The 24,778-nt window shown below is 45.4% G+C and overlaps 1 protein-coding gene across 4 annotated transcripts; it reads left to right on the top strand.

Annotated features, from left to right (window-relative positions):
• On the top strand, positions 1–23,845 carry GEMIN8 (gem nuclear organelle associated protein 8). Of its 4 annotated transcripts, XM_047765356.1 has the most exons (6): positions 1–133; positions 1,555–1,623; positions 5,631–5,670; positions 8,849–8,893; positions 9,532–9,973; positions 23,296–23,845. In XM_047765356.1, exons 4-6 carry the CDS (start codon positions 8,882–8,884, stop codon positions 23,550–23,552), a joined length of 711 nt encoding a protein of 236 aa, XP_047621312.1. In that variant the 5' UTR covers positions 1–133; positions 1,555–1,623; positions 5,631–5,670; positions 8,849–8,881; the 3' UTR covers positions 23,553–23,845. The 4 variants fall into 4 exon arrangements, with proteins under 4 accessions (XP_047621312.1, XP_047621313.1, XP_047621310.1 ...); XM_047765357.1 differs by lacking the exon at positions 1,555–1,623; XM_047765354.1 differs by lacking the exon at positions 5,631–5,670.
• The last annotated feature ends 933 nt before the right edge of the window (positions 23,846–24,778 follow it).

Here is a 24,778-nt window from a genome sequence, read left to right as displayed (position 1 = left end):
GTCACCCTTACCGGAAGCACACGTGTAGTCGCCCCGGCAACAGCCTCTCCTGCTCCCCGCATCCTCAGTTTCCCACCGGAAGTAGGTCCCTGCTCGCCCACCGCCCAGGATCCTCAACTTACGCGCCCTCGAGGTGACTTCGGGGGCGGCTGGGTTTCATTTGGGGAATGAAGGAGGGTCTTGCAGGCTTCTGAGCCTGGCTTTCTCTGAGGCTAGGAGAGCTGAGGGCTTGGCCGTCACGTTGTCGTCATTATCATCCTGAGGCAAGAGGTGGACACAGGCCCATGAGATCCCTAAATCGTTGGTTAATTGTGAGAAGGAACTGGTTCCAGAGCCTCTTGGCTCTGCCGTGCGCGAAAATCACTGGATGACTTAAATGCGCAGTTAAGTTAAATTTGAATTGCGCGAAGTGGGGCTCAGGCATTGGTAATTTTATTAAAGCTACCCAGGCGATTTTAATGTGCCGGGAAATGCTACGTTAAACTGTCTGGAAAGTGAAATCAGACTTTGCCCACCCAGACCTGTATCAGAAGATCGCCCCGGTCAGCTTCATCCTTAGAGGGATGTCTAGAATATTGGCCCCATCTACTCAAAAATTGGTGTTTTCTTTCCCCTTGCACGTTGACCTCTGTGGGAGGTCAGAGGTTTTGATGGAAGTCATCTGGAGAGCATTTGGCCACCTGTGGTCCTCTCTGCACCTTACTTGTGGTGGAGAGTGTCCTTTCCCACTTTTCTTTCTCAGTAGTTAGGTGGAGTTGAACCCGTAGCCAACAAAGTACCTTTTAGCTCTGAAACCCTGAGAGTCCCTTAGTACAAATCAGAAGTTTCTGAAGAATTTTATTTCTTTCAGGAATGATTTTTAAAGTTGTTTCACAGGCTAGGTTCTGTATTCAGCTGTTTTGGACCTTAAGTCAGAACATTCCCTGAAAGTCTCAAGATTAGTAACACAAGTAACGTTTCTGCAGTTACTTACTTTCAGCGTTCCCATGAATTGTGGAGTGGCAGTAATCTTTAATAAAAAGTACAGTTGATACTGATGTAGTTTATAGGAATAACAGTCTCTTTGGGGTGGCACTGTGAACAGAAACCATGTATTTTAAAAGACTGTTGGCTAGTAAGTAACCTTGGATAGGCATAGCTGAAGGCAGGTTTACAGTAAGGTGTACAGATCTTCTCTGTGTGTTTGTGGCTGTCTTGGAAAAGGATATAAACTAAAGCTCCAGAGAGAATTCTCATTCTAAAAGTGTTTTACAGATGGTGAAGGATTATTTTGGTTTTTAGGATGCCACATTTAAGGATAGGGTGGGATGATAAGGATAGATAGGGAGGGAAAAATGAACAAATAACCAAAGAGTAGAGGTCGGAGAATTCACGAAATAGTTGCGTTACTGTTGGAACTCCAGTTGGCCCTTCATTCTGCATTACTGGGTACGAAGGGCCGACTGTCCCCCATTTTGTGTAACTGACCTAGCATCTGTGGAATTTGGTATTGGCAGGGATCCTGGAACCAGTCCCCCACAGTCACTGAGGGACTTCTGTATTTCTCTACAATAGGAAATCCAGCTACAGAACTGTGAAAAAAATGAACGAGTGAAAGAAGAGCATAGCTGTTTTTGATCAAAGGTCAGATGATTTGAAAATATCTTTAAAAACATATTCATGTATTTAAATGTCTGCTCTCTGAAGAGATTTGGAGCATTATAGTCAGAGTTATTTGAGTTACTAGCTAGCCAGTGATTTTAGGGAAGGTAGAGGTCAGAGGAGAGTGTTAACAGAAAACAACAATCCCCATAGCATCCGAGGGCAGGAAATATTAGCTGTGATTTTTTTGTGTGTGCTGGAAAGCAAATAGGAAATTTAAAAGGAATAGATGACAGAATCCATGCCTGCAGGTAATTGATGTAATACCCAAATGGCAGGGACATAGTGAGTGCCGTTTAAATTTGTAAAAGAGAGATTAACGTGGAATTACCCTGTATGTGTTTACGGAAGTAAAATTTGAAAGAATGCTCCTGACGTCCGCTGGCGATTTTAACCACTTAAAACTAGTCATGGTTTGGGCTGATATGCTCATAACTTGTATTACCTGCCGCCTATTCAATCCTTATTCCTTTATAGTCACACTAGGTTTTGCTGTTGAAAGAATATCCTTGCAATGAAGGGAACTTAACTTTTTCCTCATTGTATAATTAGTACGTCTTCCTGATTTGTGTTGTATTATTAGTATGTCTTTCTCAATTATCCCAGTCTTGAGCTATCCTATTGCCTATTGTGTTTGTGAGTCAGGGGGTAACTTTGTTTTAAGGTGTCCTCATATTTCACTTCTGATTCTTATGTTAGTCACATGGGGATTTGGTGAACTTGCAAATAAATCCATTCACAAATCCATCACCCTTGCTGACACATTAAACAATGCCCTTCTGTGGGTGGAATATTATTGGTATTAAAAAGAATTGTTAACTATACCCTTTCAACCTTGTTTGTGACATTGCTTCTTATTGCACCATCCACAAGAGTAAGTTGGGGCTTGGTGTTGCCGGAAGGAGAAGGAAATAAAGCTCAGCTTTTGGCCTCTCTCGCCCATCTGCTTTAACTGTTACAGACGGAGAGGTGCAGGCCTTCTGAACACAGTAGCCCGTGCACTTGTGGGAGGCCTCTGCCAGGTTGGGAAGATGGAGCTTGGGCCGCTGAGGGTGGAAAAAGGCCATTCAGACTCAAGCCACCTTCGACGTCCAAATCACTAAGCAGGGACCATGCCAAGCCACAGGAGGGAGCCCCTGAGGGCAGCAAGCCGGATGGACTTGCCAGCCTTGAGTGGGAGCTAGGGGTGATGGCGGGAAGCAGTGCTCTCCAAAACACCTCATTTTCTCATTTATCTTAGCTGAGGAAGTTCCTGCGGGCGTGTGTGTTATTGGGAGACATCTCTGATAGGGTCATTACTGCACAGAGATTCCAAGAGCTGCATGTGATTCGGTGTAGGTAATTCAGATTTCTCACCATCCCATCTTTTATTTTGAGCCATGTCCAGCAGAGCTCTTTCGTTCTGCCTTGGAACTGTGTGTATTGAAGGCCTAATTAGATTCCCTCAATTCTCTGGTTGGCTCAAAAAACTCACGCTAGTAGGAGCCTTACAGGAAAGTTGCATAACTTCTTTAATGGCTGACGTTGAATGTGTTTCCCTGCAAAAATCAAAGCAGAAGAATTTTCATGTTTTTAATTTTCAGAATTCCAGTGGAAAAGGAGGATAGAGAGGAAGATCCAGTTCCAGAGTACATATTGTCATTTTGAAGGGACTTTGAGTTTTATTTTGTTTATCTTGTCACTATGACACATCCTAGATCCGCTATTTATGAGAATACATATAGGCAGTAAAAAAGACTTTGTCCAGTGTCATTACCTTTCAACCAGGCCACGTTACTTATTGGTGGAAATGTTTAATGACTGGATGGAAATAGTCACATTTCATCTATGGAAAACCACAAAGCTCTTGCCTGTTGTTGTTCATGTATATTTATGCATTTAAAAAATACATCTCCCAGGGTAAGCAGGGTCATTGAAGAATGAGTGCATTTTTTAAGAAAGGCCATATGGGAAAATATATCATTCACGACCCAGAGACACTGTCTTTTTGCCCAGGGCCCGCGGCAGTGTTTCGTGAATGACCTCAGCGCTGTGTTTTTCCTTCCTTCTCTGGTGGTTGAGGACAGAGGATGAATCTGGGCTCTGTACTCGCCTGGGCTCAGCTGGGCAGTGACTATTGTGCCATTGTCCTTCCTGGGGAGGGCTGCCCAGTTGGTCAGGCTGTGGACCCCAGCCTTCCCTGACATTGACCCTCTCCTTTCTTTCAGCTCCGCCATCCCGTTAGAAGAAAAGTTGCCGTGCAGTCCTCGAAGTCAGGGGGCCACCGTAGAGTAGGAGACCCTCCCGGGGAGGTAGGGAGTGAAAGATAAAATTAAAGACCATTGAAAGGGCATCTCAATCTGCTATGAACATAGCTTTCTTTTCTTTGAGATGGTGGTGGTGTGTGAAAGTCTTGCCGTAGCTCCTGGAGTTATTTTAATGTTCACTTTTTGGAAACCCAGGTATTTTTATTAGGTCCTTAAGGTGTCTGTGCAGGAAGAGGAACCAGTTTTAAAAAGCTAATAAGGTCCGTTCTTACGGGTTCTCACCTTCCCTTGGGCGCTAACCCATGCGGTCAGCAAGGAAGGATTTGTCTTGCTTCTTGCAAGAATAACACTCAGGACTCTCTCCTGGCCAGATTACTGCCTAGCCCGGGCGGCTAGTCCAATCCCCATCAGAAATCATGGCACTGCATATGCTTTCTAAGCCCTATTGATTGATGCTGTTTTCAGCAGTTTGGGTTTGTTCGTTTTGTTTTTGGTTTCCTTTTTTTATGATTTTTATTTTTTTCCATTATAGTTGGTTTATAGTGTTCTGTCAGTTTCTCCTATACTGCAAAGTAGCTCAGTCACACATACATATAGACGTTCTTTTTCTCACATTATCCTCCATCATGTTCCATCGTAAGTGACTAGATATAGTTTGTGCTACACACCAGGATCTCATTGCTTATCTACTCCACATGCAATAGTTTGCATCTATTAACCCCAAACTGGTTTTTTGTTTGGTTTGTTTCTCTTCCTTAAGTCTTGAAATGTCTATGTAGCTCTTTAAGAAATGGTCCAATTTGCTTATTTAGTCACGGAGACGGTTCTGTTGCCCTCAGTGTTAGGAACTGGTTACCAGATTTGCTGTTGGTCATCATCACAGTTTTCTTGCTGCCACCAGTCTTATTCTGAGCCTAATAACTTACAGGACAGGTGAGAGTCTCAGAGTTCCTCCACTGATGTCCAAGTGCAAAGTGAGGAACAATTAGGATGCTCACCATCCTGAGGGCAGAGTCTACAGTGTCATAATGTGTGAACTCCAGCAGGGGTGGGCATGTGGTGGCCTGTGGCTTGTGTTTATACTGCCCAGCAGCTAAGAATGGTGTTTTGATTTTTAAAGGATCGTGAGAGGTTTTTTCCCTCCTTTTTTTTCTTCCTTCCCTTGCTGATATGGTTAACAGAATGTTTTTTATTGAAGTGTAATTAATTTATAATGTTGTATTAGTTCCACGTGTACAGCAAAGTGATTCATTTACACACACACACATACATATTCTCCAGATTCTTTTCCATTATAAGGATTTTTTTTTTAATTAAAAAAAAAAAAAAGAGGAAGGCTATGTGACAGGCTGGATGTGGCCCAGAGGCCCAGAATGTTTATCATTTGGCCCTTTAGAGAAAAAAAATTGCTGGCATAAAATACCAAGAGTAATCCTGGAAACAGCGAGCTAATAATAATTATAAAGCTCTGTGCAAGCTGCTCTTTCTTTAGATGTGTTTTTCTATATTTTATTTGACTTTAGAGAGATTAATTGATTAACTTGTCATTCATTCTCAGGAACTATTTTTTCAACTTGAAGTTTTATTTATTTTTTTATTGAAGTATAGTTGATTTATGTTAGCTTCAGATGTACAGGAAAGTGGTTCAGTTATATATATGTGTATGATATTATATATGTGTGTGTATTTGTGTGTGTGTGTATATATATATTTTTTTTTCTTTCTGATTCTTCTTCCTTAAAGGTTATTACAGCATACTGAGTAGAGTTCCCTGTGCTATACAGTAAGTTCTTGTCTATTTTATATATAGTAGTGTGTATATGTTAATCCCAAGATCCTAAAATTTATTCCCCCTCCCCTGCCCCATTTCCCCTTTGGTCAACATAAGTTTGTTTTCTGTGTCTGTGGGTCTGTTTCTGCTTTGTATATAAATTCATTTGTATCTTTTTTTTTAAGATTTCACATATAAGTGGTACTATTTTTAATAAAGTATCTATAGGATTTTAGGAATCTTAAAGATACTTAAAATGTAAAAGGATATGATACACGAGTTTTGGAATTTAGGGGGGGTATAATTAAAGCCAAGGGTGAAGTGAGCAGCATATACCACATAGAGCCTGAGGACTCTAAACCTGTTGGAGGATGGCAACAGATTTAATTCTACCTGTTCCATGGCCAAAACAATACAGAAAGCATAATCAGCGTAAAATCAATGACAGAGCTGCCTGTATTCCATGATGAATGTAAATTCATCTTTCCTTCATGGCCTGGGTCTTAAAAGAGTCCAGCATCTCAGCAGATGAGTTGGTAGGCTTTATGGAGTTGGCACAGTGTGCTGAATCTGAGCTGCTTCTGGTCCAAATGCTAGAACTGGCTTTCTTCGGTCATCACACCTCATTGTCCTGACTGCTTTCTTGCACAAGTGCTCACAGTGCCTTTTGTGACTTCTGAGGCAGTGGCACATGGCAGCCCTTCTATCAGCTTATTTGTTGAATCAAAGTCAGAAGTAAGTAACCACTCCTCAAATTAGCACTCCCATCCCCTTTTTAATCACAGCCATTGACATTTGAACAGCCTGGCGAACATGATGAATTGCACTTGAACCTCTTAAACAGTTGTCTACTCTACTGCGCATGTCCACCTTGTAGCCCTGAAGAGAGAAGCCTCTCATAAGCCATCTTGTGCATTTTCAGAATACTAGTACTACTGCTTCTAAAGCCAGCCTGGGTGTTCCCAGTTATAAATAAAAAACAGGATTTCCTAAGGTCTGCAGTCGTGTTCATTCATGATAATGCTTATTACATATCTGAAGCTGTCAGATCTCCCAGTTTGAGATAATTAATATTTACAATGATCTGGTTCTAAGTACACATTTTATAAGGCATAGACACGTGGGTTCAAAACTCTTAATTTCCTGCAGACACGCAGATGTCTCCTAGGCTTTTCTAATTTAGTTCCTGTGCTAATTGTTAATCTCTAAAACAAATTTGATTAAGATACACATGGAGTTCACTTTAATGTCATTATGTGCTTTAGGCTCTCAGAAAGCTGTTCAGATTTCGTGGTAGACATATAAAACCTGGCTGGAGTGAATTAACCACTTAAAGGCTGCACCTTACACTTGAGCCCTCAAGTATAGACTGATTTCTACTGTAATTTCTGTTGTATTGGTTTTACTTCTGTAGGTCGTTAGCCCCTTAATTGTATTGACTGTTTTATACATATTTCCTCAGTAGCCTGTAAAGCACATAGCAGTTAGCCAGATTTTCAGATAATTGCTAGTGTTTTAAGCCTTTAGTTTTTAAAGTAGTGTGAACTTAAATTTTTTTTTTTTTCCTGTCATTGTAGGGCTGCATCCATGGCATATGGAGGTTCCCAGGCTAGGGGTCTAATCGGAGCTACAGCTGCCGGCCTACACCACAGCCACGGCAACACAGGATCCGAGCCACATCTGCAACCTACACCAGAGCTCGCGGCAATGCTGGATACTGAAGCCACTGAGCGAAGCCAGGGATCGAACCTGCAACCTCATGGTTCCTAGTTGGATTCGTTTCTGCTGCACCATGATGGGAACTACTGTGAACTTAATTTACACTTGTATTTTCACTGTACTTATTACCTTTTCCCTGGTTGACATTCATCGCATGTGTGTGTTTGTGAATTTAGGACAGGGAACAGGAAGTGTGGGCTGTGTTTAAGATAAATTTACAGAAGATCATGTCAGTACTGTTGGAAATACCCTATCTGAAAGCTTGTTATATCTAAGCTTTCATTCTCTTTAGGCTAAATCTTAAAAGATGAGGTCAGTTAACATCTCAGTTTTCCACATTAACCATAGCAAAACATCTGATGGAGATTACACAATAAGTCAAGTTTATTTCTTAAGGCTTGGAGATTTAAAATTCTACTGTATAATTAAGTGAAGTAGGAAAAATAGGACTCCTTCAGTATCTGATTTCCACACTTTGAAACCCCAGGTACCTGTGTACTCAGTATCCAGTTGTATTAGTGGTTTCGTCTCATAGATGCTTAAATTCTCATGCGTTTTAGGTCATTACTTTTGTGTAACTTTTTTTTCCAAGTACATTCTGGTATAGGCTGGCATCTTAGTATCTCTGAACCCTTGAACAAGAAAGAAAAAAAAAAAGGTTGTAAAAGCTGAAGCTGCAGGTTAAAAGCTTCACCTTCAGGTATTTCCTGTCATATCAGTAAATCATAAGAGGTAGGTGGGGGAAAAGGGGTAAATCCTGGCAGAGTAAGGCTGTTGGGCGAAGGTACTCTATGCACTTGCTCAGTGGAGGGTCTCTGCAGAACTGTGTCTCCTCCTGCAGAGATACAGGGTTGTTAAGCCAGGAGAGTATGGGGTCAGTGCTGGCTGAAAGATGCGTATTGCAATCAAAACAAAACAAGGCCCATTTGTGGAGCTTAAAGCCCAGGGGACCACCCGGCTAGAGAGATGGATGTTTTATTTAGAGAGGCTTCCCCAATTCCCAAGCCTGAGGAAAGACCCAACTAAGGTTCCCAGTGAGTTGACAAGAGGTATTCGATTTAGGCCTCGGGGACATCCAGGGGAAAGATAAACAGGCACTAGCATGAGCTAAGGATTTGTTAATAAAGTCATAGCTATTCATTTTTAGTTGATGATGCCCATATTATTTTATATATATATATATTTATATGGTTACTTTCACAGATTTTACTTTCAATAGGGAAAACAGGTGGCTATGCTTGAACAGTGCAGTGTCCTTTGAGCCACTGAATCATACCAAAGGGGCTCCCCCCTTTTCAGAGCCCAAGGTCCCAGCCAGGTGCCAGGGTGCCGTGGTGGTGTGTTGTGTGTTGTGTGAAGACCAGGCACCGGCTGAGGAGAGCAGCCTGAGGAGCTGCTTTACAAAGTGCAAAGTGGCCACAAATATCACACCCCTCTACTGACCAGCTGTCTGCATTCTGTTCTTTCCTAGTTCCTGTGCTCGTTTGGACTTTCATTGTTGGAGATGGCAGCAGAGGTAAGAAGTGTTTTGTTTTGTTTTTTTCTTAACTCACCGGAGAAAAAAGTGAGTTTTAGTCTTTAAAGTCTTGATATCTCATTGATGGAGAAGACCAAAGAAATCGTCTGAAAGCTCAGACGTAAGCACAATGGCTGCATTGCTGGTCTTCTCCTGGCCCTGGCAGAGGAGTGGGCAGCCGCGGGTGGGGGCGGTGGGTAGAGACAGAGGGGCGGGAGAACACCATGCTCACTGGTCCATGTGGTCCTTGGTAGGCATTTGTAACTTGGAACTAGGCACTTAATTACACTGGGAAGAAAGGGCCAAGATGATAGACGTGGAGTCCTCATTGCCTCCTGCATCTCATCTAAAAATGTCCATTAAATAGCCTCTGTCTGCACTTTATAATGGGCTGTAACCTCAAACTGAGTGTTCCACACGAGCCTCATGCACGCGTGCTTCAGAGCAGGTGTGCCCACGCTTGGCGCCCACCGTCGGCGTGGACTTGTCCTGTATCCCCCTTGGCCCAGCTGCGTCCTCCTGGAGAAGAGGGAGTCCGTCGCTGTGCAGGAAACACACGGCGCTCGGCCGATGAAACAGTTGAGGACGCCCTTGAGGCTGCCCCGTGCGTGGAACCTCCCCTTCCCTTTGTTTTGTAGACGGCCCCCGGGCAAGCTCCCGAGTCTTGGTGCTCCCATCCCGTCTACGCAAGATACTGGCACCATTACCATCAGGCCATGGCGTGGATGCGCAGCCACCAGAGCGCCTATCGGAAGGCCGTGGAATCTTTCTTCTCCTCCCCGTGGTACTTCCCCCCCGCAGGCCTTGCCCAGGGGGCTTATGCCCAGGAGGGCGGGAGTCCTTGGCCCGACTCTGAGCAGCCCCCGGCCCCCGGGGGCTCCCGCCACCGGTACCCGCATGCGGGTGGGCCTGAGCCGGCTCCGCGCGGCAGAGAAGAGCCAGCTTGGTCCGCGGAGGAGGAGGAGGAGGAGGAGAGCGAGTCCGACGACGGCGGCATAGAGTGCGACCTGAGCAACATGGAGATCACGGAGGAGCTGCGCCAGTACTTCGCCCAGACCGAGCGGCACCGGGAGGAGCGCCGTGAGTCCGCCCTGCGCCCCCTTCCCGCCTCTGTATCCTTCAAACCCTCTGCTGGGTACAGAGAGTATTTCCAACCCAGTCCTGAGCCTGGAACAGCTTCGGTGGGATGTGGAACCCCAGCCATATACGTTTCCAGGGTTGTTTTAGTGTAGGACTAGTTGTGGTCCTAGAGCAAAACTCATCCTAAGAGTCCCTCCCTCTGCCATTTACTGGCTTTTAGACACTGCATCAGATGGGGTGTGTGCGTGTGCACGTGTGTGTGTTTCCCCTCTACCTGACAGTCCCTCAGGATAAGCCTCTTTCACACGTGAGGAAAGGGAGCCTTCAGGAGGCTCGTTGATGTGGTCTGTGGTTCCCAACTTGTAATTTGCTATTAGGATTCAAACCAAGGTCTGTCTGACTCCAATTCTAGCACACACTTAGGGGTTAGGTTTTGTCCCTAAGACCCCTAGTTTCCTAAAGTACTGTTCCCGCTCGCTGGCACCCAGCCCTGAGACTGCCCTGGGGCTACACAGCTACCAAGTCTTAAATCTTAAGCTCCCTTCAGAGTTGCAATCAGCATGAACCTCAACAGAATGACAGAATGCCTGGTCCTTACCCTCTCTGGTTTGATCCTGCACATGGCTGTCTGTCCCTGCGGTGAGAGAATTGTGATAATGATCGTATGTCTTCAGTTGGAAGGCAGGAATTTTCTTTTTAAAATTTCTTACTAACTTGCCACAGAAAAAAACCTAAAACTGCTTTTTATACTTTCCCTACTACTAAGACTTACCAGCCCACTTACACTCTTAAGTGCCTCTCACAGACATACACATGCTTTTCTCCCTACTACAACCATAATACAGCCTCAGTAGTATTTTTATTGAGTTCTAGTTATATATTTTACATAGAATTTTCTTTTTTTTTAACTTTTTTTTCTACTGTACAGCATGGTGACCCAGTTACACATACATGTATACATTCTTTTTTCTCTCATTATCATGCTCCATCATAAGTGACCAGACAGAGTTTCCAGTGCTACACAGCAGGATCTCATGGCTAATCCATTCCAAAGGCAATAGTCTGCATCTGTTAACCCCAAAGTCCCAGTCCGTCCCACTCCCTCCCCCTCCCCCTCGGCAACCACAAGTCTATTCTCCAAGTCCATGATTTTCTTTTCTGTGGAAAGGTTCCTTTGTGCCATATACTAGATTACAGATATAAGTGATATCATATGGCATTTGTCTTTCTCTTTCTGACTGACTTCACTCAGTATGAGAGTCTCTCGTCCTATCCATGTTGCTACAAATGGCATTGCTTTGTTCTTTTTTATGGCTGAGTAGTAGTCCATTGTGTATATATACCACATCTTCCTAATCCAATTATCTGTCAATGGACATTTGGGTTGATTCCATGTCTTGACTATTGTGAATAGTGCTACAATGAACATGTGGGTGCATGTGTCTTTTTTAAGGAAAGTTTTGTCCAGATAGATGCCCAAGAGTGTGATTGCTAGGTCATGGGGTAGTTCTATGTATAAGTGTCTAAGGTACCTCCATACTATTCTCCATAGTGGTTGTATCAGCTTACATTCCCACCAAGAGTGCAGGAGGGTTCCCTTTTCTCCTCACCCCCTCCAGCACTTGTTATTTGTGAACTTAAGAATGATGGCCATTCTGACTGGTGTGAGGTGGTATCTCATGGTAGTTTTGATTTGCATTTCTCTAATAATCAGGGATGTTGAGCATTGTTTCAGGTGCTTATTGGCCATCAGTATATCTTCCTTGGAGAAATGTCTGTTCAGGTCTTTGGCCCACTTTTCAATTGGGTTGTTGTTGGCTTTTTTGCTGTTGACTTGTATAAGTTGCTTGTATATTCTAGAGATTAAGCCCTTGTCAGTTGCATCACTTGACTCTATTTTCTCCTATTCCGTAAGTTGTCTTTTTGTTTTCTTTTTGGTTTCCTTTGCTGTGCAAAAGCTTGTCAGTTCGATTAGGTCTCATTGGTTTATTTGTGCTTTTATTTCTGTGGCTTTGGGAGACTGACCTGAGAAAACATTTGTGAGGGTGATGTCAGAGAAAGTTTTGCCTATGTTCTCTTCCAGGAATTGGATGGTGTCTTGTCTTACATTTCAGTCTTTCAGCCATTTTGAGTTCAGTTTTGTGCATGGTCTGAGGGTTTGTTCTAGTTTCATTGATTTGCATGCAGCTGTCTAGGTTTTCCAGCAATACTTGATGAAAAGACTGTCTTTTTCTCATTTTGTGTTCTTGCCTTCTTTGTCAAAGATGAATTGACCATAGGTGTCTGGGTTTATTTCTGGGTTCTCTGTTCTGTTCCATTGGTCTGTCTGTTTTGGTACCAGGACCACACTGCCTTGATGACTGTGGCTTCGTAATATTGCCTGAAGTCTGGGAGAGTTATGCCTCCTGCTTGGTTTTTGTTCTTCAGAATTGCTGTGGCAATTCTGGGTCTTTTGTGGCTCCATATAAATTTTGGGATTGTTTGTTCTAGTTCTGTGAAAAATATCATGGGTCATTTGATAGGGGTTGCATTGCATCTGTAGATTGCTTTGGGTAGTATGGCCATTTTTACAATATTAATTTTTCCAACCCAGGAGCATGGACTATCTTTCCATTGAAAGACTTATATGCTGAGAACTATAAAACACTAATCAAGGAAATTTTAGAATTTTCTAATAAAGAGAGACATAGAAGCCTGGGGATGGGTGAGTGTCGTTTCCATCTTGATTGATCTCTGTTTTCCTAATGATGGGCTGGCATGTACTGATCCCTACTGGGCCCCAGGAACTGGGGAGTGCGGGAGTCCTTGGTCCTACTCTGAGCAGTCCCCCGGCTTCTGGGGACTCCCACCACCAGAAGCTGGCTCTTCTGTGTCACGTGGACACGGCCCAGGCCCACCTGCGTGTGAATACTGATGGTGGGAGTTACCAGAGGCCAGGGGCTGCTCAGAGTAGGACCAAGGACTCCCACCCTCCTGAGCAGTGAGCTGTGTATAGGACTCAGGCCCCTCAGTGGTTTTGCTTGTAATTCTTCCAACTATTCTTTCGGTTTTTTTTTACTTCCCTTCTTTTGATTAAACCATTGAGTTCTTTGATGCATATTAGAAAGTATATCTAAGCAGGTATTTTTGAAACAGTACTTTCTATTACACATAGAAAGCATGGCTTTCCTTGATCTTCAGAAATAAATTTTACCTTTTTTCAAAATACGTATGAAACGACTGTCAAGCCCAATTTAGAAGTACATAACAAATGAAGGAGAGTCAGCATTGGAGTGTGTCCACATGTGGTTGCAATGCTGTTAGTTACAGCTTTTGAAAAAGAAGCATGATGGAGATAGGGCTTATTTCTGTTGTCCTTACCTGAAGGCAGAAGAACGTGTTTTTCCTGCCAGAGAGGACTCCTTTTGTGCTAGAAGTTGTAAGTCAGGATGCGGGCAAACCTCAGTCATCTAAAAGGCCTTTTTTTTTTTTAAGTTGAAAGATAGGTGGTTTACAATGTTGTATGGGTTTCTGCTGTACAGCAAAGTGATTTAGTTATACACGTATATATTTTAAAATATCCTTTTCCATTATGCTTTATCACAGGACATTGAACATAGTCCCCTGTACAGCAGGACCTTGTTGTTTAAGCCCCTCCATGGGGTTCCACCTGCTAACCCTAACCTCCCAGTCTATCTCTCCCCCAGCCCCTTCCCCCTTGGCAGCCACAAGTTTGTTCTCCTTGTCCATGAGTTTGTTTCTGTTTTGTAGATAGGTTCATTTGTGCCATATTTTAGATTCCACATATAAATGATGTCATATGGTATTTGTCTTTCGCTTTCTGACTTACTTCATTTACTATGAGAATCTCTAGTTCTGTCAGTGTTGCTGCAAATGGCATTATTTCCTTCTTTTTTGTGACTGAGTAGTATTCCATTGTATATATGTACCACATCTTCTTAATGCATTCATCTGTCAGTGGACATTTAGGTTGTTTCCTGGTCTTGGCTGTTGTGAATAGTGCTGTTTGAACATAGGAGTGCATGTGTCTTTTGGAATGAATGTTTTGTCTGGCTAGATGCCTCGGAGTGGAATTGCTGGATCATATGGTAACTCTATCTGAAAGGCCATTTTTAATTACTTGCTAATTTAAAGTAAACCTGATAGAATTATTCAGTGGAAAATAGAGATGAATGAAATGAAAATAAAATAATGAAATGTGTCCTTCCCATGTCAGCAGTTCGGTTGCAGATACATAGTTAAGAACCATCCCTGAGGGAGTTCCCGTCGTGGCGCAGCAAAAACGAATCTGACTAGGAACCATGAGGTTGTGGGTTCGATCCCTGGCCTCACTCAGTAGGTCACGGATCGGGCATTGCCGTGAGCTGTGGTGTGGGTTGCAGGCATGGCTTGGATTCTGCATTGCTGTGGCTCTGGCGTAGGCCAGCAGCTGGAGCTCCGTTTAGACCCCTAGCCTGGGAACCTCCACATGCCTTGGATGCAGCTCTAAAAAGCAAAAGAATAAAAGAACCATCCCTGAGACTTCCTGTTGTGGCTCAGCAGTAAATGAACCCAGCTAGTATCCATGAGGATGTGGCTTCGATCCCTGGCCTCACTCAGTGGGTTAAGGATCCGGTGTTGCCTTGAACTGTGGTGTAGGTCACAGATGAGGCTCCGATCCCAAGTTGCTGTGTCTGTGGCCTGGGCTGTCGGCTACAGCTCTGATTTGACCCCTAGCCTGGGGAAAAACAAACAAACAAGCAAAAAAACCCTGTTTCTCCTTCATGCCTCTGTCAGGTAGAATTCCAGATAGGTTAAGGGAAACTCATGAAAGTTGTCTGCTTAGTCGTGCCTGGCACTTGATATTGTTTTGAGTGAATGAATGAAGTCTTGCAGTATGAATTATGAGCCTTAAATCAGAACTTTCCCAACCCCATCCTGTGAAGGGCTGAACTTGCTGTGGTTCTGTGGGCCGTTTTACAGAGTGAAAGTAGGCTTTGATGCCTTTGTAGACTTGAGGAACTTCATGTCTTGTTTGATATTATTCCTAAATCTGCTTCGTTTACATCAGGGCTCCAAATCATATTATTATCATAACTGTTATGGGTTGAATTGGGTGACCTAAAAAAAAAAAAAATTGTCAGAGTCCTAATCCCCTGGACCTCAGGATGTGACCTTATTTGGAAATAGGTGCTTTTTTAACCTGAGGTAACAGGTTAGAATGAGGTCATCAGGGTGGGCCCTGATCCAGTGTGACCGGTGTCCTTATAAAAAGCGAAAAATCTGGATGCAGAGACCGACACACACCCAGGCAGAAGGCCGCGTGAGGACGTGAGGCCTGGGGCTGTGCTGCCAGAAGCTGGGGACGGGCCTGGGCCGACCTTCTCTAGCGGCTTGCGGGGGGCACAGCCCTGCTGACAGCCTCCAGAACCGCGAGGTGATACACTTCTGTTGTTCTGAGGCGCCCAGCTTGCTGCACTTTGTTACAGCAACCCTAGGAAGCTGATCGGGTAACCCTGTCGGAGTTTTCTTTTGTTCCCCGATGCAGTCTGTGAGCAGGCCGTGAAGTGAAGCACGCAGGTCTTGCCGTCCCTGTGAGGAAGATGTGGTACCTCTTTGTTTTGCCATGATCTAGGTAGCAAACAACAAAAACGGGAATTTTGTGAAAACCCTTACAACCTCTGTCTTTACCCACCGATGTTCACGTTATCGTTGGTGTAGTTATTATACACAGGCCCGCTCCAATCGCAGGCTTCCAGCCTCGCTCCAGCTCTTACTGGCCAGGGCTTCTCTTCTTGTGCACCACCTCCCCTCGCCGTTCTGCGCCTCAGTCTCCTCCCCTGTGAAATGGGAATCCTGATGAAGGGGGTGGTACTTGTGAAGATCAAAGGAGACAAGAAGGAAAAGTTACAGAACAGTGTTCTGCTCGCAAGTCAGCGCCCACGGAATGTTCGTTGTTACAGTTGGTTGCTGGTAACTCCTGCTTTAACATGGATTATTAACCATGAGGGCATTTACTCTGATACTCTTTGTCTTGATTAGTGCTCGATTGAGATTCTGTTTATTTTTAATAAGGTGTTCAGTGACTTCAAGAAAAAGTCATATATTTCTGCCCTGGGCAGCACTTTGCAAATTCTTAAATTTATTTAGAATAATGAAAACAGAAAAGAATGAAAAGCTTTGGGGTCTGTCAAGTTTAGGCACTAATACGATTTAGTTATTAACACAACTTTTAGTTCTGTTTTGGGGACCTTCTTGCTTGATGTAACTTAATATAGTAAAATGCAGGGGCTGGGAAAATGAATCCACTTCCACATTTCTCATAGCAGCACTAAACACCTTCAGCTTCTGTGACTGTGTGCTTTTAAAGCGTGTAATTGTAGCATAATTCAAAACTGCTTGGGCTGGGGTCACCGATGCTCTTGTGTCCTGTATTCTGCCCTGAAAGCACTATCAGGTCCCCAGGAGACGTGAGATTTGTCTGACGAGCATGAGAATGGGCTGTGGTGTCCAAATCTAATCTTACACCAAAAGTGCTGGTGAGAAACGTAACGCTGGCGAAGTGCTGCCCATTAGTTCAGCGCTGCAGCATCAGGTGGCACGTGGGATCAGTACGTGTCCCTTGGAGCAGTAATGAATGATGGCATTCAGATGGAAGCAATTTGAATGCCCATGGTGCCTCCCAGTCCATCACCTTCGCTCAGAATGCTCACGGAGGTGTAGTTACCTACACAACTGAGGAAATGCTTTGCTAAAGAGATGAGGGACCCGAGTAGTATGAACACTTGGTTGAAGTTATTTTGCTCCTGAGCCCGTAGAAGTGGCGGACTCAACCCTGAACACAAATCATTTAGATTTTATAAGATATTATTAGCAAGGGAAAATGTAGCAAAACTTGAAAGGTACAGTTCATCATCGGAGTCTTATTTAATATTTCCTTGAGATAAAATCCTTTAGACTGGACAGCGTGTTCTTGTTTGTGCTTACTCTTCTTCCAGATATTTCTAATTTCACATATTTCAGTGATAAAACCAAAAGATTTTAAGTAGAAACAAAAGAACCCCTTTTGTGCAGTGGTGACAGGCATGGTTTTGGTTATATGTCATCATTTCCTAAGGAGTTAATTCTTTCATTTAAAACTTCAGTGGTAGCACCGCTTACAGGAAAGACAGTTGTAAAGTTTTCAAAGGTCAGCTGTGTTTTCAGTTATTTCTTAGGAAAAACATTTATTGTTAGGTTAAGAAAGGTACCAGTTTTTTAGCCATCAGTAACCATCCATTGAGACTGCAAGTTCCTCGTCCCGATACTTAGAGGGAAAATGAGTGGAAGCTCTCATGCCCCGTAGAGAAGCAGGCCCCCCAAACAAATCCTTGCCACTGTCGTTTCGGGCATGAACCAGTCACATACCTGTCACCTATGTTTTGGGGGTAGATGTTGGGCCCAGACAGGGACATAGTCACAAAGAGCAAACCCAGGTGGGAAGAGAAGGCAAAGGCAAGTTGAAAATGGTACCTGGAAGAGCCACCTGATGTGGGCCATGGGTCCTTGGCCAGTGAGGGGAAGAGCCAGTGAACTCAGCAGTCAGAGGAGCCCCACGGGTCGTGGTGGCGAAACCGAGCGTACGCTAGGCTTTGAGGCCCGGGTGCAGAATACCAGGGAAAGAAAGGGGGGAGCGCCCTCCCCACCCAGCACCCAAAGTGCTCTTCTCACCCAAGGACCTGGATGTGTCTTATGCACATCCAATGGTCAACATCTGTGTCCACTCGGGCACAGTTTCAACCCCGGTTTTCCTAGCGAGGCGTCAGTCCGTGCAACCCCACCTGGCTCTCCCTCAGTCTGCACTCCACTGAAAACCTAGAGGGTCCAGCAAAGGCCACGGTCCAGGGTTAGTGAGCCGTTTTGGTTCCGTCAGTGAGACTGAAATGTGGGATCATGTTGTCTGCGCACAGTCCCGCCGCATGTGCCTGTTTCATCCAGTCCAGATGTTCAGATGGGCATGAAACCGATCGATGAGAAGACACGTGAGTGGCCATAGAGCAGTGGAAGGGAGGGCTAGAAACGCACGTTTCTTCTAAAACTACACATGGCGATTGTCCGCGGACATAGGGACTACATTTGCTATGGAGAGAGGGCAGCGGAATGCGGACCACAGACCCATCGGAAATGGTCCAGCTCTGCTGGCAAGCACCTGTGTTCTGGGTGTGTTGCTGACAAGCTGGAAATGGGGCATCCGTGATAGAAATCAAGGCTGTGCTTGCACTCGGTTGTGCTGAGGTCATTAATTCTGGCAACACAGCGGAGAATATAACCAGACATGCTAATCCTAGAAAAAGGGGGGAAATCACACTCTTTAACACTCCTCTGTCTTAGTGCTTTGTCTTCCAAATGTTCTGCCTTTGAGCTAATTATCTGTGGAAACTGAATGAACATTTTCCTGCCACGTCAGGTTCTCTGAAGCCCAAGTCCCTTCCCATGACTTTTTTTTCCTTTATAGACTTTAAATGTGCATTGGTAACATCATGTAAATGTACAGGTTAGGTGGAGAATATCTAAGTTATATATCCTGAACCCAGGTGGAATCCAGTAGAGTTTCTCTTAATAGTATACTGTTTTTCTTGTTTCACTCTTGAATTAGTTTCCTAGTATTGCTGTTACAAATTACCACAAACCGCGTAGGGCAAAACTGTAGAAATTTCTTCTCTCGCAGTTCTGGAGGCCAGAAGACCAATATCAACGTGTCGGCAGAGCCCTGCTCCCTCCAAAGACTCTAGGGCCTGCCTCTGCCAGCTTCCAGTGGCTCGCTGCTGTCTTTCTTTGGCTTGTGGCAGCATAGCTGCCATCTCTTCTGCCATCTTTATGTGCTTTCTCCCTGTGGCTATGCATGTCCTTCTCTGTCTCACATAAGGACACTCTCATTGGACTTAGGACCCACCCTTATCCAGTACAATCTTTTCTGGATCCTTCCCTTAATTACATCTGCAAAGACCCTATTTCCAAATAAAATCACATTCTAAAGTTCCCCGTTGATGTAAATTTGGGGAGACAACAATAAGCCCACTAATACCCTATTTTAAAGCTGGAATCTAAAGATACTCTGATTTATATTCAAACCAATTGCCTTGGACGTTCCTGCTGTGGCGCAGCGGGTTGAGAATCCACCTGCAGCAGCTCGGGTCACTGCAGAAGTTCAGGTTCCATCCCACGCAGTGGGTTAAAGGATCCAGCATTGCCACAGCTGTGGCGTAGGTCGCAGCTGCAGCTTGGAGTCAATCCTTGGCCCGGGAACTTCCATATGCCTCAGGTGCAGCCATTTTAAAAAAAAACTTGTCGGAGTTCCCGTTGTGGTGCAGTGGAAACTAATCTGACTAGGAGCCATGAGGTTTTGGGTTCGATCCCTGGTCTCGCTCAGTGGGTTGAGGATCCGGCGTTGCTGTGAGCTGTGGTGTGGGTCGCAGACGCGGCTGGGATCTGGTGTTGCTCTGGCTGTGGTGTAGGCCGGCAGCTGTAGCTCCAATTAGACCCCTAGCCTGGGAACCTCCATGTGCCTTGGGTGTGGCCCTCAAAAAAAAAGACAAAAAGACCAAAAAAAAAGAAAAAATTTTGTCCTGGCCAAATAGCCTATAAGAAAAAAGTGCTTGGTAACATTGAGTCCACAGCTTTTTTCAGGGAAAATGACCCACCTGTCCACGACAGGGCCCCCGTTCAGTTCTGTCTGAAGTGTGATGTTGGCTTCTCTGCTTCAGCCAAATGATTCTCCAGCTGGTTGGCTGATCCCTCCCCTTGTTTTGTTGGGAGGAAAACCTGCCAGTGATTGAGAAACCTTTCTTTCATCAGGAGGGAGGAAGCCATAAATAGAGCTCAGAGTAAGTAGGGGCCTTCAAATGCGTATTGCCTCCCCTAAGTCATTATACACTAAAGCACTTTCAGATGCTACCTGTAGCCTCCAGTGCCCAGCCAGTCTGAGGGTATTTGGTTTTAAGGTGACTGGTTGTCAGATTTGTAGTCTAACATTAGAACTTGTTTTTTGAAATTGTGTGAGGAAGTACAGGCACAGCGATGGAAATGTAAGGGAACAAAATCAGGCCCCAACTCAGTGGTACCCCTTCCTCCCCCGCTCCCCCAGCCTCTCCCCACCGCGGCTCTGCGGACCTGCAGGAGGCGGCTCTGCCCAGTGCCTTCTGAGAGTTGAGCATCTGTTTCTCTATCCCTGGGTTGTCATTTTTCTTCAGCAGCATCTGGAAGGAACAGTTGTTCACAAAAAATAACTTATGGCCTGTGTCCGAGCTTTCTCTTGACAACCATTTCTGAGCACCTGCTTTGGGTCAGGCCGCTGGTGCCACGGGCCCCTCTCCCCGCCCCTCCAATCTGTGTTTGAGGACGACTGCCCACCGTGCAGGAAACCTCCACTCTTCTTTTTTTTTTTAATAATTCAATGAATTTTATTATATTTATAGTTGTACAGCCATCATCACAACCTAATTTTAGAACGTTTCCTCAACTTCTTGTGAGGCAGGGAGGGCACAAGGGTTGGGCCTTAAATTTTCATGAAGAAACCTGGATGGGACGGAGATGCAAGTAGAGGACCAGGAGCAGAGGGCCGTGTCTTGTATTCTTTTATTCTTACACCGGGTAAACTTTATTAAGAACGAAAACCCTATGACGGTTGATGAGATGAGCACGTGCTGAGTGCAGACCTGGAGAGCGGCACGGGCTCCATCGACGGCCCGCTGGGCTTGCTTTGGCATCACGTAGTGTTTCAGAGGAAAGGGCTCTTGGTGTATAATTGTTGAACCAGTCTAATGTCTGGAAGATAGTTTTTGTCAGAAGGGCAGCAGAAACAAGCGTAATTACAACCATGTTAAGAAAAAGAAAAGAGGCAAAAAGTAAAAAGGTAGAATTCACATATCGTAACGGCAGAGAGCAACACTTACTAAGGGAGCAGAGCTTCCGGTGTTTATTAAAACTTTCCAACTCAGAGACTGAGATTTCAGCAGGAAGTTGCACATCTGCTGCGGCACTAAATCAGTCGGTGAGAATGATGTCAGTCTTGGGATAGATTCGAGAGGAGGGGGTGCGTGGTCTGGGAAGCTCTGCCGCAGCAGCCCCACATGGTGAGTCGCTGCCTGGGGCCCAAGAATTGGGGACAAGTCCAAGGCTCTTCCAGGTGGCAGAGGGAATTCGTTGTCCCTGGCTAGGGTGGAAATGCCAAGCCTTGGGAAGAGCAGGCCCCAGTGGGAGGAGAGGCTAGAATTCAAACGCCCATGAGAACTGAGCATCTTAAATCCTCAAGTTTCGCACTTGCTAGAAAGACCAAAACTGAGAAAGAAATGCTGGTTGACCTTTCATTTGCATATCAGGCCAGTATTTGGCTTAGTTGTGCCTTTCACAGTGAGTCCAGTTCTGCCTTTTCCATGGGCGAGCTAACAGTTGTTTTGCATTTCTTCTGCTTGACAGTCATGGCTTATCCATGCATTACTTCCTTACTTAAAAATAAGCTGCACAGAACAGAAACAGACTTGCAGGCATGCACAGCAGACCTGTGGTTGCCAAGGGGGACGGGGAGGGAGTGGGATGGATTGGGAGTTTGGGGTTCATAGACGCAAACTGTTACATTAAGAATGGATAAGCCATGCGGTCCTGCTGTACAGCACAGGGAATTACGTCCAATCACTTGTAATGGAACATGATGAAAGATAATATGAGAAAAAGAATGTTTGTATATGTATGACTGGGTTACTTTGCTGTACAGCAGACATTGACAGAACAATGTAAATTAACTATAATTAAAAAAATTTAAATAAGCTGCAGATGCGCACAGACTGAAATGGCCACATGTATTTGTAGTAATATTTCCAAGTTTATGAAACTCCTTCCCACTATCTCCAAGGTGTGATTTATAAAGAATAGGATTTGTGAGTGACTCTGCCTAGCCACATAAATAACACAGCCACGTAAATATTTTGCCATTCATTTGACTTGCTCACTGTTGTGTTCCCTTCCATAGTAAGCTTTCATTCTATTACCTTTTTTTTTTTTTAAGCCAAGGGGGAATGATTTGTATCATTGTTTGATTCCCCTACAACCATCTTCCCTCCTTACTAAGTAGCATTTCTCTAGGTAGCAGTGGTGGCTAAAGATGCTCTGCTACCAGTTTCTCTATTCCTGACAGAGTCCCTTACAAAAATCGTTGTTAGTTGGCTAAATTGAGTTGGTTTTATTGACATTTTTATGTTTTTTCTACCTACATAAGAATAAAAGTTACAGGCGTTCCCATTGTGGTTCAGCAAGTTAAGAAACTGACCTAGTATCCATGAGGTTGCAGGTTCGATCCCTAACCTTGCTCAGTGGGTTAAGGATCCAGTGTTGCCATGAGCTGTGGTGTAGGTTGCAGATTCGGCTTGGACCCTGCGTTGCTGTGGCTGTGGCCTAGGCTGGCAGCTGCAGCTCTGATTCGACCGCCTAGCCTGGGAACTTCCATATGCCAGCAGGTGCGGCCCAAAAAGCAAAAAAAAAAAAAAAAAAAAAGAATATAAAGTTACTTGTTATAGTAAAAAGAAAGAGGCAAGAATAACCTGAGTAAATACTTCTTGCTCTGCAAGAATCCATGTAAACTCATAGCATTAGGGCGTCCTCCTTGAAGCTGAGCCTGAGCTGACCTGGGAGGTGAAGGGGCAGGTCCCATTCTGTGTGAGGAAGGCACAGGCTGCTGTGGGGGTGTTCACACAACAGCAGGATGGGGTGGGCACAATTGGGCTTTCTCGGCCCTGTTGCTTTGGGCAAGTGTTGTCTCCACTAACCTTTCCTTGAGTGGAGTGATTGGTCTTTGGGACGCGGTCAGGGATCATCGATCATCTTCAGTTCTCCAGCTGTTAGCACTTCCCTTTTCCAGATGACCTCCAATCCGTACCTCTTCCAGAGAAGTGATTTTTCCCACCGCCTCATTTGTGGTGGGAAGTACAACTTCTCACCACGTGGGACTCAGTGGGAAGCCTTTGCTTTCCCTGTTGGCCCCGTGCAGTGTTTGAGAGCAAGTGGGCCCCACCAGCCAGGCCCCACTGGGCCGCTCTTGGGCAGCAGTGTAGACGAAAAGAGAGGCCCACGTGGTTGCGTTTTTCTCCTATGTTACCAGGGCGGGTTGCAGAGGTTTGATAGTTTGCAGCCTGTTGCCCTTTCTGTGGGCGTGTAGCCCCCAATAAGGGAGCCCACCGCTTCATAACTAGGCGGGAGCCGTACGCCTTGACTCTGAGACACCCCGGCCCGGGTTCGAGCGGTAGAGTAGAGGGAGTGAGGCCGTGGGGCACGCCCAGCTCACCGGGCCGTGGGCCGTGTCGCTTGCTCCCCAGGGCGGCAGCAGCAGCTGGATGCGGCGCGCCTGGACGACTATGTCAACGCCGACCACGACCTGTACTGTGACACGCGCCGCTCCGCGCTGCCCCCGGCCGAGCGGCCCGGCGAGCGGCGCGCGGCCGAGATGCGGCGCCTGTACGGGGCCAGCGCCGCCAAGATCCAGGCCATGGAGGCGGCCGTGCAGCTCAGCTTCGACAAGCACTGCGACCGCAAGCAGCCCAAGTACTGGCCCGTCATCCCGCTCAAGTTCTGACGCCCCGCCTGCAGCCCCTGCCCTGGGCTGCCCTCTGCCCTCGCTCGCTCGCCCCCGGTCTTCTCCAGGAAAGGGGATGCTGACAAATGAGCATTCTCACCAAAGTCGAGTGTTTCCCCCCCCCGGCCCGGGAGCAGGGGCAGGGGGAGCGGTGTCAGCCACCTAGAGGGGGCAGGATGTGCCCTGTGGCCACCGTGAGATTTTCTTTGGACATAGGTAAATCATATATATCCCCCCTGGTTTTTAATGTCAATAATAGCATAGAGTTCATTAAAGTTCTTACTTGGAGATTCTGCCTGGGTTTTGTGTTTTCTGTTTCCTTCCATCTTTAACTCACCTGAAGGAGGCAAAGGCTTTAAATGAGTTAGATGGCCGCTCCTACTCCAAGGCCTTTAGCCCCGATGAAAACGATGCAACCGTGTGGAACAAGCACCACTTCTCTCCAGCGCAAAGCTCGACAGGGGAGCTCTATAGATGGTCACATTGTTCCTGATTTCAGGCTCTGTGGTCTGTGTCATGACGCCTCCTGTTCTGCCCTTGCAGCAGGAAAGCAGCCAGAGACAGGTAAGTAAATGGGCCTGCCTGTGTGCCCATAAAACTTTATTTATAAAAGCAGGCCGGGGGCTAGGTTGGGCCAGTTGGGCAGTAGCTCGCCCGCCCTGCTCTAAAGGGATAAGAATCCATGTCTGACATTCTGGTCATCTGCTTACCCCTACAGAGCTTGAATATCATCCAGAATCAAGAGCCAAGGTCAGTAATTCTGCTCACCTCTACAGTCTCCTCTGTGGTAGAAAAGGTATAATTGAGCGCTCACTACAGATAGAGAATATTGTTTGGTTAAGAGAATGTTTCTGAGAATGAAAACCTAAAACTTGATGGCACCATCCATTTATGAAAGCCAGCCGCCTTTTAAATAAGTTATTACTGAGCGTTACCAGGGTGGGCCTCGCTGACCTGAGAAGATGAGCACATCCATCAACGGTTGGTAAGAAGACGGGGTATTGACACGTTTCTCCCCGGAACACTTGGCTGCACTTCTCAGCCCCTGGCCCGAGACAGATGCATTGTTGTCATCAGCCCCAGGTGCTTATGTTTCCTAGCTCACCTTTTATTACTGGAGTTGCACTTTGTGCTTGGGTATTGCAGACAAAAATCAGAATTAACTTCCCCTGAGGTAACACACAAGCAAAATTTCAGTTCTCCAGTGGTTCTTTTTTTTAATTTGA

This window comes from Phacochoerus africanus, chromosome X (genome assembly GCF_016906955.1).
Source record: "Phacochoerus africanus isolate WHEZ1 chromosome X, ROS_Pafr_v1, whole genome shotgun sequence".
In the NCBI taxonomy this organism is placed as follows: domain Eukaryota; kingdom Metazoa; phylum Chordata; class Mammalia; order Artiodactyla; family Suidae; genus Phacochoerus; species Phacochoerus africanus.
This window is presented reverse-complemented; position numbering and strand designations above follow the sequence as displayed.

Bases quoted from the DNA above. Each gene is read 5' to 3' on its own strand.
- GEMIN8 (XM_047765355.1), top strand. The intron at 9,974-23,295 runs GTGAGTCCGCCC...CTTGCTCCCCAG, and splicing joins GCGGCACCGGGAGGAGCGCC to GGCGGCAGCAGCAGCTGGAT.